Source organism: Brienomyrus brachyistius, chromosome 21, assembly GCF_023856365.1.
Source record: "Brienomyrus brachyistius isolate T26 chromosome 21, BBRACH_0.4, whole genome shotgun sequence".
Lineage (NCBI taxonomy): Eukaryota > Metazoa > Chordata > Actinopteri > Osteoglossiformes > Mormyridae > Brienomyrus > Brienomyrus brachyistius.
In genome coordinates this window covers 8,456,349-8,474,251 of record NC_064553.1, presented here as the reverse complement: position 1 = coordinate 8,474,251, position 17,903 = coordinate 8,456,349, and the positions used below count along the sequence as shown (strand labels likewise).

General features: G+C 45.2%; 1 protein-coding gene across 1 annotated transcript in view; it reads left to right on the top strand.

Annotated features, from left to right (window-relative positions):
- The window catches only part of LOC125716736 (inactive tyrosine-protein kinase transmembrane receptor ROR1-like), a 65,049-nt gene that overhangs the window by 43,110 nt on the left and 4,036 nt on the right, over window positions 1-17,903 (top strand). The window contains exons 3-8 of the mRNA XM_048989368.1: window positions 1,016-1,303; window positions 3,523-3,559; window positions 14,031-14,149; window positions 14,482-14,799; window positions 15,413-15,658; window positions 16,342-16,541. Of these exons, the coding sequence (XP_048845325.1) occupies window positions 1,016-1,303; window positions 3,523-3,559; window positions 14,031-14,149; window positions 14,482-14,799; window positions 15,413-15,658; window positions 16,342-16,541 (1,208 nt within the window). The remainder of the gene's footprint in view (window positions 1-1,015; window positions 1,304-3,522; window positions 3,560-14,030; window positions 14,150-14,481; window positions 14,800-15,412; window positions 15,659-16,341; window positions 16,542-17,903) is intronic.

The following is a 17,903-nucleotide window of genomic DNA, read 5'->3' as shown; positions in this document are numbered from 1 at the left end:
CCTTTCATTTTTATTCTTCCACTAGACAGTAATTGACGTCTGAATTTTGAAAGACACGGCTGCGGGGTGGTGTTTAAATAGTTACGCGTATCGAATTTCTTTAAGATACAAATCACAATGTGCATACACTTCCTTTGCATGTATAAGTATGTGGCTTGTCCTTGGGAAAGTTTTCCGTGGGGGGGAAAAATTGAACGCTTCAGTTGCAAACCTGTAATTTTCCCCTTTGACTTACAGCAAACTCTATCAGCACCCGATCGGCCACTGAAGGGTCACTGCGTAGGTCAGGGGAGATTTTTGTAGAGCCGGAATGAGTCAGTTGCCTACTGGTCTTGACAGCATGATCCTTTGATTTGTTTCCCCCTGCATTCTGTCCGGCTTCGCCGTGTTCACTGGCTGCACGGTTCACTGCAGAAATAGGCCATGAATGGGAGCCGTGATGAACACCGAGCTGCTTAAACCTTGGAGGTTGGCAACATGCTTCTACACTCTGATATTTACGCAGTAGTGGCGAGACAGACCCATGAAGGCATGCCGGTCGTTCTTTGCGGGTGTAGCGGGTGGCTAAATTCATACAGACTTGACGAAATGTTCCCACGCCGCTGCACATATCCAGAGTAGGATTGCCACCCGTCTCTATATTATGATGATCGTCCTAAATCGAATGTATGGACGCATGTACGCTTTTAAATATGGTTGAATAAAATGCTGTGTCCTATTTTGAACCAGCATGGGATGCGATTTGTCACCCACCCCCCAACCCCACTCCACTCAGCAAAATTCTCCACTCAGGATGCCATTCCCACGCTGAGATTTTACCCTCCCCCACAATCGGCAAATTTTATCGTAGAAGACCCCCTCCCACACAGTTTTATCACGGAGGACCACACCTCCCGCTCGGCAATTGTTTTTTTTTCCGTGAGTGACTTGGCCTCCTTGAGCTTGAGAGTGACGCCCCCCTACTTCTTTGCCGATTGGCCTCCCATTTAACGTCAGCCCTTCCTGTCCCCCGCAGACCACTTCCTCACGCTGGATTCCCCGATGAACAACATTACAGCATCCCTGGGTCAGACGGCCGAGCTGCACTGCTACGTGTCGGGAAACCCCCCGCCCACCATCCGCTGGCTGAAGAACGATGCCCCCGTGGTGCAGGAGCCGCGCCGGGTCTCCTACCGCACCACCGTCTACGGCTCGCGCCTCCGCATACGCAACCTGGACACTACGGACACCGGCTACTTCCAGTGTGTAGCTACCAACACGTACGACACGGTGTCCACCACTGGGGTGCTCTATGTCAGATTCGGTAGGTGTCTTTTTCTCACGACTTACAGCCGAGCACCAGTCAGCATAGCGCATAAGTGTGTTAAACTTTTCTGCTGTGGCTGCCACAGCCGAAAACCCCAAAATCCACTGTGGGCCGGATTATCATACGCTATCTGTCATCGAGCGCCTAACCGGCTTCCTAGTGGCTCCTTCGTCACTATCCGCTGGCTTCAGCCAGGCAGTGATTGGCAGGGCACGATAATCCCACCCTAATTTTGAAGAATAATTTTTCCCTTGACTAGCTGATGATTTCATTCATTGTGATTTTCATCCAATTCTAACTGCTGCTTCATTCTGTTAGCCAGAAAAAACGGAGGTTTCTAAAGGGGCTGAAACAAAAGTAGTTTCTATAAAATATCAAGCGCGTTTCCTTCATTAGTCTTTTTACTAAATAAAGCTGTTTAGATATCAGTTATTTAATTTATTTTTCTTTTTCTTCAGTGCTTCTTTCGGGCAGATGTTTGATTTTTTAAGCGTTGTGCCTGGCCTCGCACTGCTTATGGTTGGATGATTGAATCCTGCTCCTTATCTACATATGTGGAGTGTAGATGTTCCTCTGGCGAACTCCAGCTTCCTACCGTGTTGCAAAAACATGCGGTTAGGGGAATTTCCATCTCTAAATTGCTCATAGTGTGTCAGTTTGTGTGCCCTAAGATGACCCGGCATCCTGTCCGGGGTGCGTCTCGGTTCCCTACCCTGTGTGTTCTAGGATCGGCTCCAAGGTCCGTGGAACAGAATGAGTAGCTGCAAGACAGATGGATGGAAAAGTTTACATTTAAGCATTTGAAGGCATATTTTAAAATTTTCCTCAGAAAGAGGTGTGAGACTGGCACTTCTTGCTGTAACACTTCGTGTGCTGTGTCATGGCTAATCGGCAGCACTCTGCTTGCATTCACGAAAAAACAAGCAGGATAATGTGGAATAGCACAGCCCTAAAGCCGTAATTCAGTCAGTTAACATCGACCGCTGAGCTAAGGCCACTATACCCTTTATCTTCACCATAGAGACTTATAACGTCTCTCGTGCGAGACATTAATGACACACGCCAGGCTCGTGTGCGGTCCTGAAATCGACTGTCACGACGACTGAGCAGAACGGATTTTCCACACTGCACAGCCCAGAGCCATAATGTATGTGACGCCTGTTCTGTACAGCACAGGCGGGGAAAGGCTCCCCCCCCCCCCAAGATGAATACAGCCTTCTGGAGCTTTGTCATGCACAGGGGGACCTACCCCCCAGAAGCTGAAGCTTGAGGCTCTTTTGACCAGAAACCAAACACCCACTTAGCAGAGTTGCAAGTTACAGGACTGTCAATCTAAGTGGCTGTTTAGTCAAGGGCACAAATTCGGAATTCAGGTCTTTGAAGTACAACGTCCATCCATAGCGACGCCACCCCCCACCCCTCAGCCTCCCATGAGAGGTGCAAAAAAAGTCTAATTGCAGGTATTACATTATTCCAGGTATTACACTATTCCAGGTATTACACTATTGCAGGTATTACTTCTAATTGCCTAAATAGTCAAGATAATGCACTGAAATCCTGCAGAAATGTGTCTGCATACTGTATAGAGCGTTTACCTTGCACATCTAATTCTTTTCCCCACTGGGCCCCAAACTTCTTCAGCTCCTGAGGACTAAGAGATTAATTAATTTTGATTTTGTATTATAAGCTGTATTTTAATAAAACATTTTGTGCAAATTACAAGGGAGTTATCTGTAAGTGGACAAATTCAATTGCAAATGGGGTGCATTCCCATTAATGGGTCTCATGCGAATAATGCCTGGCACTTATCATCCCGCCAGATTAAGATCTAGGTCTCGTACTTCAACATGGAGGTGCTCTTCAACGAGCTAGCAGCTCTAGAAGAACTAATTATCCTTTTTAGCTTGTGTCCTACATAACTGCGAATTGGCAAATTCTTTTTTCCATTGCAGCTTTGAAAATCACTTCTTTTTTCTAAAAAGTAAAGTGCCTTAAAGATTTGAGTGTTTCCATAAACGACTTTTCAGTGTGCAGTTTTTCTGGGAAGCACCACCAAATTGCATTTCCTAATCGATTGTCACCCGCTGTTGTTGTGATTATGTAGGGTGGGCCACAATAGTACAATCGAGAGCGCTCTGTGGAGCTGCCTTAGTAGTAATTTGGGTGGGGGGTATGCAATTGGCCCCCAAACAATAAATCTCTGTCTTCTCTTCCAGACCCGAATATCAACCCCGTCGCAGGAAGACCACCTCTGTAAGTCTGCTTGCCTATATCCATTCACTAGGACCCCTTCATAAGAACAGCAGAGCCAAGACAAATGAGCGAATGGGCTTAGAATTTACCGCCACTCTCTGGTCACGCGACACTTAGCAGTCAGTATAAGAGGAAGTTAGATGAAAGCACTTAATGCTTTTAAGTTTACATTATAGCGATTGGCTGCTTCATGCTGTTGTTAAGTTATTCCACTGACTACAGTGACTGCAGCTGTTTGCTGCTTTTTAAAATCACGTTAAATGACTTTGTTCCTGGGGCTGCCTCTTCCTTTACAGTAAAAGCTGCACTTGGTGATTTGATATCGTCACCCACGGCACTCTGCTTTAGTATATTGTTTGGAATTTGAGTCTTCCTTTTCTGGCCGGTGTCCTGGCAAATGAATAATTAATAATTCGATATCGACGTACGACAGTGGCAGATTGTGCTGTGTTCCTGGGTAAATTATGTTGCTTTATCCAGCCAGCATTTATGAGTTTGATCAAGTATTATCTGAAGCTAGATGAACAGTAGATTTATCGGTACTGATGTCTTCCAAGCGTTTGTATGGTTTTATCCCTGCATTCCACTGTGCCTCTTGGTTCTGATTCAGTTTAAATGGATGGTTGTATATCACAGAGGCCTTGCCATCTGTTGATCAGTCTACATAGTGACTTATTTGGGTTTTGGCGATCTGGAGCCAACCACTGGAAGTATATGGCTACTACCACGCTACGCTTAGCCAAATACTGAGAAGAGAGGACTGTGTCACCAAAATAAAGCATCACAGCCTTGTTATATATAACAACTTGTGACTCCTACGCGTACAAGAGGAAGGCTCAAGCCGCTTCGACTTTCACGTGAGTTTTTAAAGATGCGTTTGGCCTCCCAGCCGTGGTGTAATTGATAGGTGCGCTAATACCTCCACCGGGCTTAACGTGGTTGTGCGTTTTCCTGAAATGACGCACGTCAAAGGCTCATACCGCTTCTACGGGCCAGCAGTGGAAATCCCGGGATCAAGACACAGGCTACAGAAGTCGCCAGAATTTCCCACGCCTGTTTCCTTGAGATTTGGTGCATGTCTACCCAATATGCTCTGGGATTAGCCTGTTTATAAGGCTGTATCTCAAACAATTCTGTGCTCAGGTTACTGTACTGGTAATCTGCCACGTGAAATCCCATTCTAGAGTTTGAACCAGCAGCATATAGCTCCTTGGAATCTGGGCACACCTGCTTTGTTTTCTGACACGTTAGCTGCCTATATAATTCTTAAATATCTGTCCAGTAATACGTCAGCTTTCTTTACTTAGAGAACTTAGAGAATTTTGATTGGATAAAAAAAGAAAGAAGCAAAACAGGAAGTGGGGAAGAGGAAGTCAAGGTTACAAACTATGATGTAATCATATAAATTTAGTGTAATTACATTCAATCCTTTATTAGCAATGAGTAAAAGTAAAACTGTAAGTCTCAAAAATCGTATTGAGAGATTTGAAATTAAGTTAATGTTTACTCATGGTCATATTGCAATGAGTTGTATAGCTGTTTAAATGTTTAATTGCACAATTAAAATTAGTGGACACAGAGTTTGGACAAGGACTGACCCCCACTCCCCCCAGCCTAGTCGTACTCACAGGGAAAGATGCAGATCCTCCTACTGAAAGTTCACTTTGCAGATGCCCTGGACAGAATTTTGCCAAGAATTTTTTTTTCAATTCCTTTACATCGTTATACTAACACCGTATAACTGTCATCGTATTTAAAAAGGCGTCCCCATAATAATAAAAAATAATAATCCAGGCACTAATTGTTTTATTGTAATTTTAAACACATTAATAAGGCCCTATAAATTACCCCCCCGCGACCCAGTAGGATAAGCGGTTTGGAAAATGGATGGATGGATGGATGGATGGATGGATACCGTGGATTAAAAAAAAAGTGGCAACGACTGCAAACTTTGTGGCGGAATTATATTGCAGCGTTGAGCTGTATTATTTTTCATAAAGGCTAAAAAGATTTTTCCAGATCGAGCGATCGCTGTAATTTGCGGAGCAATCACACTGTGAAATTGTCCATACACCTCGGGCTATTACGACTATAAAATATGAGTGATTTAGCTCAGGAGGGCGGCAGGAAGGTCTCGCTCCGGTCACCGCCCCGTTAGTTCTATTTAGTGTCGCGGTGAGGGGTGGTGTCGCCCCTCGTTACAGCGACGCGTCTGTTTATTCCCAGCGGGGCTCAAACTCTAGCGCATTTCTGAGACGGGCCCAAAGTCGCGCGCCTTTCTCCCCGTCGGGCGTTCGCTGTTCGTTTTCCAGGGAAAAAAAGTTAATTTTCTGGCCAGTACAAACACATACGGAGAAAAAATGTCTCCCTTTCGAGAAAAAAACCGCTCTTTCTGCACTGGTTTCCTCCCAGAGGATGTGAGACGAACATTTTTAAAATATCAAGGCAGGAATAATTATTAACGACGACTCTTTTACACCCTGACTGGTAAAGGTACTTGCGCTCACCGTTCCTTTACGCAATTTTTTGCCCTTCAGTTTAGCTCCGGAGGCAGAGCTGAAATAGGACAGATATGCTTCTGGCAATGACAAGAGCAGATGCCATTTTAAACGGACCTGCTTTTCGCGCTCCTGGCGAGGAATCACACACGGGAATTTAACAACACAAAAACGACACTCGATCTGTCATTTCGCTGTCATTATTAAAATTTTCTTTAAGTATGATTTATATGAAACTTCCATGCTCCCAGCTATATAATATATAATACAGAGATATAATACTTCTTTAATACAAACAGTAATGTCTTCAGAGGGTACCTGTGGAGCAGTATGGAGCTCTCCATACTCCAGTGTTGGAAGGTGCTTCTTAGTTGCAGTGTGCCTTCACTGCCCCTCCTAATCACCTTAGTCAATAATGTAGCATGTAGAGGTGGAGATTTCAGGTCCAGAAAATACAAATTCAGACCAAGATTTTGTTTCGACCAACCAGTCAAATATAAAGAGTCACATTCACAGAGGACTCAGCTGGTTGGTCGAAACAAAATATTGGTCTAGATTTCTACTTTCTGGACTTGAAATCTCTTATGAATGAACTTGTGAATTTAATGGCTCTGAATTTAAACACCAGTGTTTTATCATTGCTCTTTGATTCACGCACTTAATCTTAATCCTGAACTTTGCACTTTAAGATTACCCTAAATTATAAATAATTATTTATTGAAATAATTTTTCCTTTTTCTGAACTAAAACCCCTGTTGATTAAGGCATTTTGTGTAGACGGCGTTCACTGGGTCCAGTCTGTGGTCCAATATAGGAAGTTGGAGAATCTCACAAACCCATCTGGTTTATGATAGATCTCGGTAAACCACTCAGACCATTTTTAGCACTGACCTCTTAGGTATCATTTTTGTACTTTTACCGATCTATCCGTCGTCATAAACAGCAATGTAAATATGCATATAAATGAGGTTGAATGGGGCTCTATTTTAGCCAAAAGAGCATTAAAAATTCTGCGTTAAATCTGCGTTAAATCAGAGTTAATTTGCGTTCATTGTTTACAAACACTGGGTCACATGCTGTATATTCATTCTAGTGTGTTGACATGAAGGACAATATATTAAGGAAATTGTCCTTTATGGTATTTTATTCCCAGAAGAATTGTTGACTAAGGAGAACATTGACTTTCCCCTCCCCCCAGTTCTGCAATTCCAAAGATGGCCATCTTGGGCTTGGTCCTTGGAAGGTCTGGGAAACATCACGCATGCATTTCCCTGCCGTTGCTTGCCACAGGACCTGATAAGCACAGCGAGGCCTGCTTGCCGATGCACAGATTCCCAACGGCAGTGCGTGTTAGTGTTGCTTCTTGTGTAACAATATAAAAACATTTCATCTGTTAGATTTATCTGCTTGTATAACCTGCAGGTCATGTATGGACAGGGCACTCAAGAAGCCACACACAAAGGAGGAGTGGCCATAGGTACAACAGGGAGGTTATAAATAATCTTAATTAGTGCTGCATTCTTCGCCGTTTTCTGCTTATCTGTACTGTGTATAAATAATGGCATCTGCATGGACGCCTGTCAGTTTCTCTAAACTACTGCAGTTGGGGGTCCTTGGAAGCATCTCAGATGTGTCACAATCGCAGTGTTGAAAACTCGGCTCCAGTTACGCTGGTTCGTACCCAATAAACACAGCTAGCACCGGCGCACAATGCCTGTTAGTTATAGATGTTTTATTTCGCCGGTGTGAAGGTGGCTTCTTGAAAGGGTGTCGGGGGCCTGCCCAGGCTCTTTGTAAATAAGGCCCCGCAGGAAGTGACACATTTGTGGGTCGCATTGATTCGGTACCCTGGAGTGGAGACCTGAGCTCGGACTTAGGTGGTTTATCTGTGGGTGAGCCTAGAAGCAGAATATATCAACGCTCAAACCACATTCCCATGTGTCAGCTTTGTTGAGGGGCTAAATCATTTGTTAAACCCTACCCTCACCTTCCTGAAGGCGTATCCAAATCGGGGGGGGAAATATGGTGGAGAGGATTCTAAAAAAGCAACTTGAGTCAGAAAGGCCATGTGGAAGGAGACGTGAGGGGAAGATTCCGGAGCCTGGCTGTCGAGATTCCACAGTGGGACCTGTGCCCTACTGCTTATATAAGCCGCCCCGACGGCGCTGGTTACACGCCGTGAGGACAGACCCCGGACCAGACCGCCTGTCACGCTGGCCCAATCTCCCTGCTTCAGGCCCCTTTGCTCCGAATGTCTGCCAGATTCGAGTGTTTTCCGTGGAAAAAGTACACAGAATGGAATGTGTTTGGGAAATAAATATGAATGGCTGACTTGAAAAAAACCTTTTCTTCCTTCTAAGAAGATGCCCAGAGTATTAAAGCACATGGTAAACACCCTTTTTTCAGGTTTTATTCCATAAGCAACATATCATTCCTGCACAGGGGTGGGATCAGGATTCGCTATTCATGAACAAAGGGACCATTTCTCAATCGAACATGCAATACTACAATTTTTTCAAAGAAATAATACTGTGTAATGTACAATTATATATTAGCGAAAGTGCAGTTCTGCATGTGTGCAATGCTTCAATAGTGCAATGCTTCATTTTCATGCTTGTCTATGGACACGAAGTTTCTTCAGTTCTCCGCAGGATGCTAATTAATGGGAGATTATCGTTGCTGTTGGGCCCTTGAGCGAGGCCCTTAACCACCAGCTCCAGGGGCCCTTCACGCTGTCTGACCCTGTGCTGTGTCCCCCAAGCTTGCGTCGCCTGTTTGTGTCAGTGTGTCTCGTGGAGAGTAAGATGGGATAGGCCAAGATAGGACAGCTTACCCATGGGAATCAACAAAGTATCACTACTCTGTTCTCTTGTGCTGCTTTGATGGGACGTGTTTGGAACCATAAGAATCTTATGAAGACTGCAGATGTAACAGGCTGACAGCTCCTGCATTTCAGTCGCCTCTCTGGATTGAGATCCCACACTGTCTGCATGCCGAAGCGCATTTGAAAAGCCATCAAAATCTTTCCTAAAGCTTTCTGAAGGCAGTTGTGTTCTTCGAACTGTTGCTTTGAAGAGATCTGAGATGTTCACAACTCAGTTATGACAGTTGAATCTCCGGGAGCATGACGCGAGGCCAAGATTGAGGGAGGACGGCTTTTTCCTTTTCATTTTGCATATTCCGAACTCGCCGCTGCGGAATTGAGCCTCAGATGATCCTGAAGCTGCTCTGCGCGTGATGAAAAATGCATGCCGCATGCTATCGGCTGTGGATATGCACGCTGAGGTAGAGGTTGTGCAGCAATATTCTGGCGGCAGAATCAGCTGGAATGGTTTGGGGGGGGGGGGGGGGGGGGGGGGGTGGAGGTTATGAAACGAGGTGGGATGGATAACATTCCAGGAGGCCGGAATGGGAAGCCTTCCCATGATGCTGATCAGGGGTGGGGGGGGGGGGATTTTTTACTGACCTCCAGGTCTTTCTGCTCTTAACAGATGCAATTCATTCATAAATTAATTAATATTCAGTATTGATATCTCCATGGCTGCTAACTCTGCTGGGTGCAGGGGGGGCACATAAGGACACTGTTAGCACCTCAGTTCGGTTGTGTGTCATATGCAGGATAATAAAATTCTTTATTTACATAGCACTTTTTGTAAATAAAATCTACTTCAAATTCCTTCATATATGGGATTAAAATAAGAAACAGACAGAGAAGGTTTGTAAAATGCACAACCTTAGGTACAAGCCTAAGAAAGTATAGAATGTAGGTACATGCAAAGCTCCCCAAACTGGATCGTCCCACCTCATCCTTCCTACCAGGTCTTCTGTCAAATACTCCCTGGGCTTGTTGAACAAGACAGGGTGGTGAACAGGTAAACTCCAGGACTTGTGGCCACTGACTGGACAGAAGGTCCCAGAAAGATGTTGGAAAGAAGAGGACTCAAATATAGATGGGGAAGCAAAAAACTGGGGGAGCAAAAACTGAGGAAGCAAAAACTGGGACCCAACACAAAGGGACACACATTACAGGGACAGATCAGATTAGATAAGCGAGGCTATACACTGACCCAAGATAGTTGGGAGCATGAGGTCTGGCTCTATAGCAACCGAGAGCAAAGTCTTCTGCTCAGTGTCCAAAGAGCACTTCTGCTTTGAATTAAGCCCCAGGTGACAAGGGTGTTAGGTTCTGCCTGTGAAATTAGCAGACTGCCATTTTAATACACCTCTGCTTCCTTTTGGCTTCGCTGCCCCAACAAGGAGAACCGTACGTTGTTCAGCAGGACATGACCCATCAAAGCTGTTCGGTGCTGTGTGTGGTACCTTCCTTTTTATGTAAGGAGTTACACAACGTGTTCCAAAAGCATCTGGAAATGGCAGTGTCAGGCCACGGGGCAAAGCGAACTCTCCCTGAACTCCACCCCCCCCCCCCCCCCACATTGAGTTGCTAGGTAGCAGCACCTGATCCTGTAATGGTGATAGAATTAGAGATGGGCATTGGTGAGAGTATGAGAATATGGAGCACATCTGAAGTTGCATACTTACACAGTACTACTGCGTTTTGTAAAAAAAAAAACCTACTTAGTCAATAATGTAGCATGTACTTTATCTGTTAGAGCACTACACCGACACACGCCATCTTGCATATTAACTGAACTGCATGGTTACTAATGACATAGCTTCACTCAGGCATAAATTAAAAACTACCAGCAAAGACAATACATATTTGACTTATGAATTATGTAAATAGGTGTTGTTTCCTACTTACATTTGCACTTCATTTGCCACCTTGACAAAAAACATTCTGAGCAAGAGACATTCTTTGTCTCCAGTGGTGGAATAGGATTAGCATCAAATGGCTGCACACGTAAGAATTTCACAGAATGTAGTATGTTATCCGGGTGCTGTTTGCCTACTGTCTCATCCATACTGAGGATTCGACCATACAGATCACATCATATAATATATATCGTCTGCTATATAGAAGACAAGTATATGATTTTGGACACACCCATAGTCTTCCGCAATAATCAGGGATTATAATCAGGGCTTTATTAATTTTGCTCCGTACTAATACACATTAATGTCCAATCCTGTAAACCTTTTTGTCAAGATATAATACCCATATGTAAGATATGTTCACTATATGGGTGAGAAAAGAATATTATATGGAACATAAGCATATATCTAGAATGACTTAGAAGCATACAGTGTCTTTCACTATTGAAAATTTCTAATTTAAGATAAAGATAAGCTCAATCAAATTAGTTATAACTGTATGTGGGCTGCATAGTGAGTAACACTGGAGTGGGCAGGTTCCAGTGAAGTCTCTGGTGTGCATGTGTGCATGTGTGTGCGTGCATGTGTGTGCGTGCATGTGTGTGCGTGCATGTGTGTGCGTGCATGTGTGTGCGTGCATGTGTGTGCGTGCATGTGTGTGCGTGCATGTGTGTATGCCTTACATATCCTCCCCATATGATGTGGGTTTCCTCTGGGTTCCTCCTTCAGTCCCAAGACATGCATTTAGGTTAATTCGTGTCTCTAAATCGCCCATAGCGTATAATTATGTGCGTGTGCCCCGCGAGGGACTGACATCCTGTCCAGGGTGCGCTGCTCTCTGAGATAAGCTCCACCCTCAAGGGTGGATGTTGGCTGGGAATGTATGTATATGTCTGGTCGAGTGCTATTAAATTTTTGTCCGCTTTGTAGTCTCATATATTGAAAAATGATTATCTTTCTTTGTTTTGCAATATTTGCAAAACATTTTTCTTATTTGCATGAAAGTGTCCGATAAAAGTGTATTTGGTATTTATGGTTTATTAGGTCCTTAAAAGGGAGGGAAAGTGGTGGGGAAAACAAAATTGTTTCTCTTTCTCCATGTACAGTATGTTCAAGTAGATGCTGAATAAGCAATGATAGTGAGCCAGGAAGCTCAGCGTTCTTGCACAAGAGGGAACACTGTTTACCGAAATAGTGACCGCGAGTGTTATTTCTGCTAGTGCCCCATGGCTTCTTCCCTCAAACTACAGACAGTCGATTGCACTGGCCTTTGGATGAGAGAGGGTAGTGATTAGCCTCAACCGCTCTTCCCTACAGAGCCGCGCGCACTCGCTCCCTTGTCATTTATGCAGTCCTCCTCGGTCTCATGGTTGACTACGACAGTAACCCTCCAGAAATACATTCCTCACTGACGTAGGCGTAGTGTAGCTCTGGACGAGCCCACCCGAAAGGATGCAGTCTCCTGAATTATTGAATCCTAATTCCCTTCGGTTAGAGTTGTTTTTATTTTTTGGTAGTTCCAGACGCTTCAGATTTGTCTTGGTTGATCGGCGACATCACTGCCATGGTTTCTGTTCAGATGATTTGTAATACAGCACCTCTGTTGTGACGGCCAAAGGCATTTGTTTCCTAGAATGGGTTTGTTGTGGCATGAGGAAGTGAGACATGTTTGTTTTTAGTACAGATCTGTGTCTGTACTCGTTTCATTGTTCCTTGTGTATGTTGATTACACATAGATATTATTTGACTTACTGTCTAAAGTCTTATCATTCTTTTATCCCTCTTCCAACCACCTATCCTGGTCAGGGTTTGTGGGACCTGAATACTGTATCATGTAATATAGGGCGCATACACCCACAATGCTCTGGGCCAGTGTTTTCTAATCCGGTCCTCGGGGACCCACAGACAGTCCATGTTTTTGCTCCTGGTAGGAAGCTGAGAGGGAGCAGAATTGTGGCCTGTCTGGCAAGTAGTTTGGAGGGAACAAAAACAGGCACAAACTGTGGGTCCTCCAAGACCGGATTGGCAAACACTGCTATAGGCAATTTAGAAGTTAACTGCATATCTTTGGACGGGGACCGGAAGCCAGAGTACACAGAGGAAACCCCGCCAGCCCTGGAGGTGTGAAGATAGAATGCCACCCATAGGGTCACCATGCTGACCCCTATTATCGTTGTAGTACTGGCTACATGTATATACAGGCTTTCACAGGAATGCACGCTTCTCCATCCAACCACTAGGGGGCATACAGGAACATCTGCATCCCAGACAAGTAATGGTTTCAGAGAGCAAAGACTCCCACTGACCCTTTCGTGACCCCCTCAGTCGAGTTCCTGTGTCCCACAGCCTTAAGATCACAAGGTGTGATGAAACTGATGACACCGTGTGTGACTGTTGAAAACACCTGTATGTAACCTTTTTATCTGCACATGAATTATTGAGATGATTTCAACAAACTTTCTCTCCTGTGTGTCCCCGGTCCTGTGCCCTTTGCTGACCAGAAGCTGACTAGCTGCGGACTGGCTCGGTACTAAAGTGTGCATTACAATCTGTGCATTTCTGTATTTCCAGAGTAGCTTAACAATTGTATCATTAATGATCACTAAACCCCTTACGGCAAAACTGAAAACATGATGAAAACTGATAATAAGCAACAGCTGGGTAGTGTTACTTCCTGTGTGGCGGACCTTTCTTTGTCTTGGACTCTCGACAGCAAATGTGTACACCGAGAGACACACACGTACACTATCCCTGTGCATGGTGCAGCACTTAGCATTTGTCATAAGTCAGTGATCTTTTTGTTTTCTTCCATTATGACAAAAACTGGATAAGGGTCGGTTAGTGGATTTTCACACACAAAGGCTAATTCTCTTCTATTTTAGGGATTTGGCCGTTCATGATTACAGGGAATTGCAGGGACTAGTGACTCCCCATCTTTGACCTCTTTTTAGACAGAGCAGAATGGAAAGACCAGACAGTGGTATTCCTCTTTTCCTGTTGAATGAGTGGACCCAACGCAGCGGTGTAGCCTGCCCCCTAGTGGCTGCCACTAGGACTGTAAAAACAGCTGCACATTGGTATGAGCAAAGCAGACGGACCTGGGGTTTCACCCTCTGCTGCTGGGTGTAATCAGTTCCCTGCTGTTAATGCTTCTTTAACCGCGACACCCCCTGCTGTTCTCTTGGTGCCCGTTGCAGAGATGAGGAGGGTTTCTGCCAGCCGTACAGGGGCATCGCCTGTGCTCGTTTCATCGGCAACCGCAGCATCTTTGTGGACTCCTTGCAGATGCAGGGTGAGATCGAGACCCAGATCACAGGTACCACGCGCCCAGTCCTCCATCAGTTCATAAACGGCGGAAGGATACAGCCGACCTTAATTAATAGTGCACCGTAGTTTACAAGTCTATATATTTGCCCATTTACATGAATATTTCAAGAGTGGTGAAGCATCTTTTGTTAAATGGATTAAATGGACGAGTCTAACAAAAGTCTCCAGCGGTCATCTATATGGCATTTTTAACTTCAGATCAGTTTTGTTCCTTTATTCAGCTGGACATTTGCTGGAGGAGATCATTTTCACTCCTGTTTAGAAGGTTTAAGCTTGATTTTGTATCTAGACACACCCACATTCTTCTCCCCCAACCACCAGCGGCCTTCACCATGATCGGCACCTCCAACCACCTATCGGATCGCTGCTCGCAATTCGCTATCCCCTCGCTGTGCCACTTTGCCTTCCCGGCGTGCGACCGGAGCTCGGGGGTGGACAGGCCGCGCGACCTCTGCCGGGACGAGTGCGAGATCCTGGAGAACGACCTGTGCAAGACGGAGTACATCATCGCCCGTTCCAACCCGGTCATCCTCAAGCGGCTCAAGCTGCCCAACTGCGAGGACCTGCCCGCCTTCGACAGCCCACTGGCGGCTCACTGCATGAGGATCGGCATCCCCATGCCTGACCCCATCAACAAGAGTAAGGGCCTCTTCCAGATGTACAGTGCGCAGTGATATTCTTTTTTTTCCAGTGCTGCAGAAAGAAAGAAAACTGAGAATGTAAAAAGAATTGCACATGAGATGGCGTATAAAAATGCCTGCCACAGATTAAACGAAAATGTTTTAAAGCGGAGAAAGAAAATAAAGTAGTTACTAATGTAAAGTATACTAAAAAAATATTTTATTTCTAAAAGTATTAAATATATTTTAATGGCAAAATACGATGAAATGCGAACACTTACACATCAGACATATTTAATAACCATTTATGCATGTAAAATAAACAACATTTCAAATTTCATGTGAGGAAAAAGAGAGTTACACCCTTACATGTATTCATGGGTGTAAACTATCGGGAGATAATAATCAAAACCAGCAAAAACAACCCCCTGGACCCTCTTTAATGGGTGGAGACCTCAACCCCTCAGTACTCAACCCAAATTGGTGCTAAATCTAGAAATTTAAATCCTAAGTCCTAAGTATGTGTAAATACTCCTCTACCGGACAGTTATGTATGAGTATGTAGGACCACACTATTCCTAGTTATGTATCTTTTTCACTTTTACCGGTCTACCTTACTATCTTCTCCACAGATCATAGGTGTTACAACAGCACAGGTGCAGATTACCGGGGCACAGTCAGCGTGACCAAGTCGGGTCTCCAGTGCCAGCCGTGGAACTCGCAGTACCCTCACAGTCACAGCTACGTGGCCGTGCGCTACCCCGAGCTAAACGGGGGCCACTCCTACTGCCGTAACCCCGGCAACAAGCAGGCTGCGCCTTGGTGCCTCACCCTGGATGAGAATATACGCATGGAGCTCTGCGACATCCCAGTCTGCGGTGAGGACGCATCTCAGCCGCACCCTGCGGCCATCTTTACTGTTCCCAGGCCGAAAGGTCAAACTCGCACGTACAAACACTCCTGTATCTCCCTGCTTCCACACACACCGTAGTCATACCCTTGTGTCTCCCTTGAGTCACAATAACTCCGACCGTGACTCTCGGCATACCTCTCACCATGACTCTCGGCATAGCTCCCACCGTGACTCTCGGAATAGCTCCCACCGTGACTCTCGCCATACCTTTCACCATGACTCTCGCCATACCTCCCAACGTGACTCTCGCCATAACTCCCACTGTGACTCTCGCCATACCTCCCACCGTGACTCTCGCCATACCTCCCAACGTGACTCTAGCCATAACTCCCACCGTGACTCTCGGCATATCTCTCACCATGACTCTCGGCATAGCTCCCACCGTGACTCTCGGAATAGCTCCCACCGTGACTCTCGCCATACCTTTCACCATGACTCTCGCCATACCTCCCAACGTGACTCTCGCCATAACTCCCACTGTGACTCTCGGCATACCTCCCACCGTGACTCTCGCCATACCTCCCAACGTGACTCTAGCCATAACTCCCACCGTGACTCTCGCCATAACTCCCACCGTAACTCTCGGCATAGCTCTCACCGTGACTCTCGCCATACCTCTCATCGTGACTCGTACCGTGTTGCCCTCAGACTCCCAGGAGACCCGGGCTGGTGGCAGCGCAGAAATCACGTACATCCTGATCCCGAGTGTGGTCGTCCCACTGGCCGTAAGCCTGCTGCTCTTCTTCATCTGCGTCTGCCGCAACAGACAGAAGATGTCAAGCCCCTCAGCCTCGCACCAGCCCAAACCGGTGCGGGAGATGTCCATGTTCGGCACCTACAAACCAAAGGTGAGAGTCAGAGGATGGAGCTTAATCAAGATTATAGACAGTCAGCACCAATCAGAAGCTTCTCCTGTTAGCAACCAGCTGGGAACAGCCTTAAGTCAGAACTAAACAATTTTTTAGACAAAGTGGTGGTCTGCTATACTACCTTTGTGTTTACGTTACATAATCAATCTATGCTTTTACCCAAAGCGACGTACAATTGAGAAACAGGGTGAGGCAGTAAATCATTTCGCTACATGCATGCAGGGGTGCCATAGGGGCACGGATACCCTGGCAGATTCTGGGGGCCCAGCCCTACCCTGGGGCACTTGAATATACAAAATTATAAAATTTATGGGGCAAGGCGTGAGGTCAGGAGGTCCAGAGTTTTACACCTCTGCATATGTGGCAAATAAACCTTGAGTTACAGGGGTAACTGGAGGTCAAGGACCTTGCGCAAGAGCCCAATGGTGACATCACTGCCAAAACAGAATTTGAACTGATAACCTTCTGGTCACAACCACAGAGTCTTAACCCCCAGAGCCACAGGCCACAAAATCAGTTACTGGTAAATCACTTTGGTATTATTAAATGTCTAAATAAGGAAGAAAGGCCTCCCACTCTTTCCTTCTGGCCAATGAAGATTGCTAAGGATGATTGTAGTTGTGTTTCAGGAGTTCACATTGTTATTAGTGACTGTCTAGCTTTTGTAGGAAGTGCATTGTTCCTCATCCTGTTCTTCAATGTTTGCTGAAAGGGACTTGGGTGCATTATTGGTTTACATTTTGATGCACTTTGCTTTTTCATTCATCAACTTCTGGAATGTTTTGCTCAAAAAAATAATTTCCTGGTTCACATTTGGATTTCTCTTTCATTCATTCATTCATTCATTCATTCATTCATTCATTCTTGAAATGATTACATGAAGTGTTGCTGAAATTGAATTTCATTCTTTTGTTTACATTTTAATGCATGCTTCATTCATTTATATCATCCTAAATGGTATGTCAGTGATCAGCTCACGAGCCAAAGTCGCATACATTTAGTTATCGGCTTTACTCAGCGATCTTAAGGCAGAAACAAAATTCGAAACTGGCAATCGTCTTCAGTTCTGCAACAAATGTTTTATTAAACCCAGACCTTACACCCTGAGTAGATGAGCATATTTTATTGTCCCTGAAGTTTATCATATCATGCCATCTTAGGGGAATTCGCGACACATACTGCCACCTGCAGCTCGGCCGATAGATTTTCTTTGTGGCCATGAGCATCTAATTCTTTAATCTCTGTCCCTGGGAATCACTGTGATTAAGCAGAATGTGGTTCAGGTCATTCAGGGGTCGCTGGTTAGAACAACTGTTTGGTCAAGAACAAGGGCCTATTTAC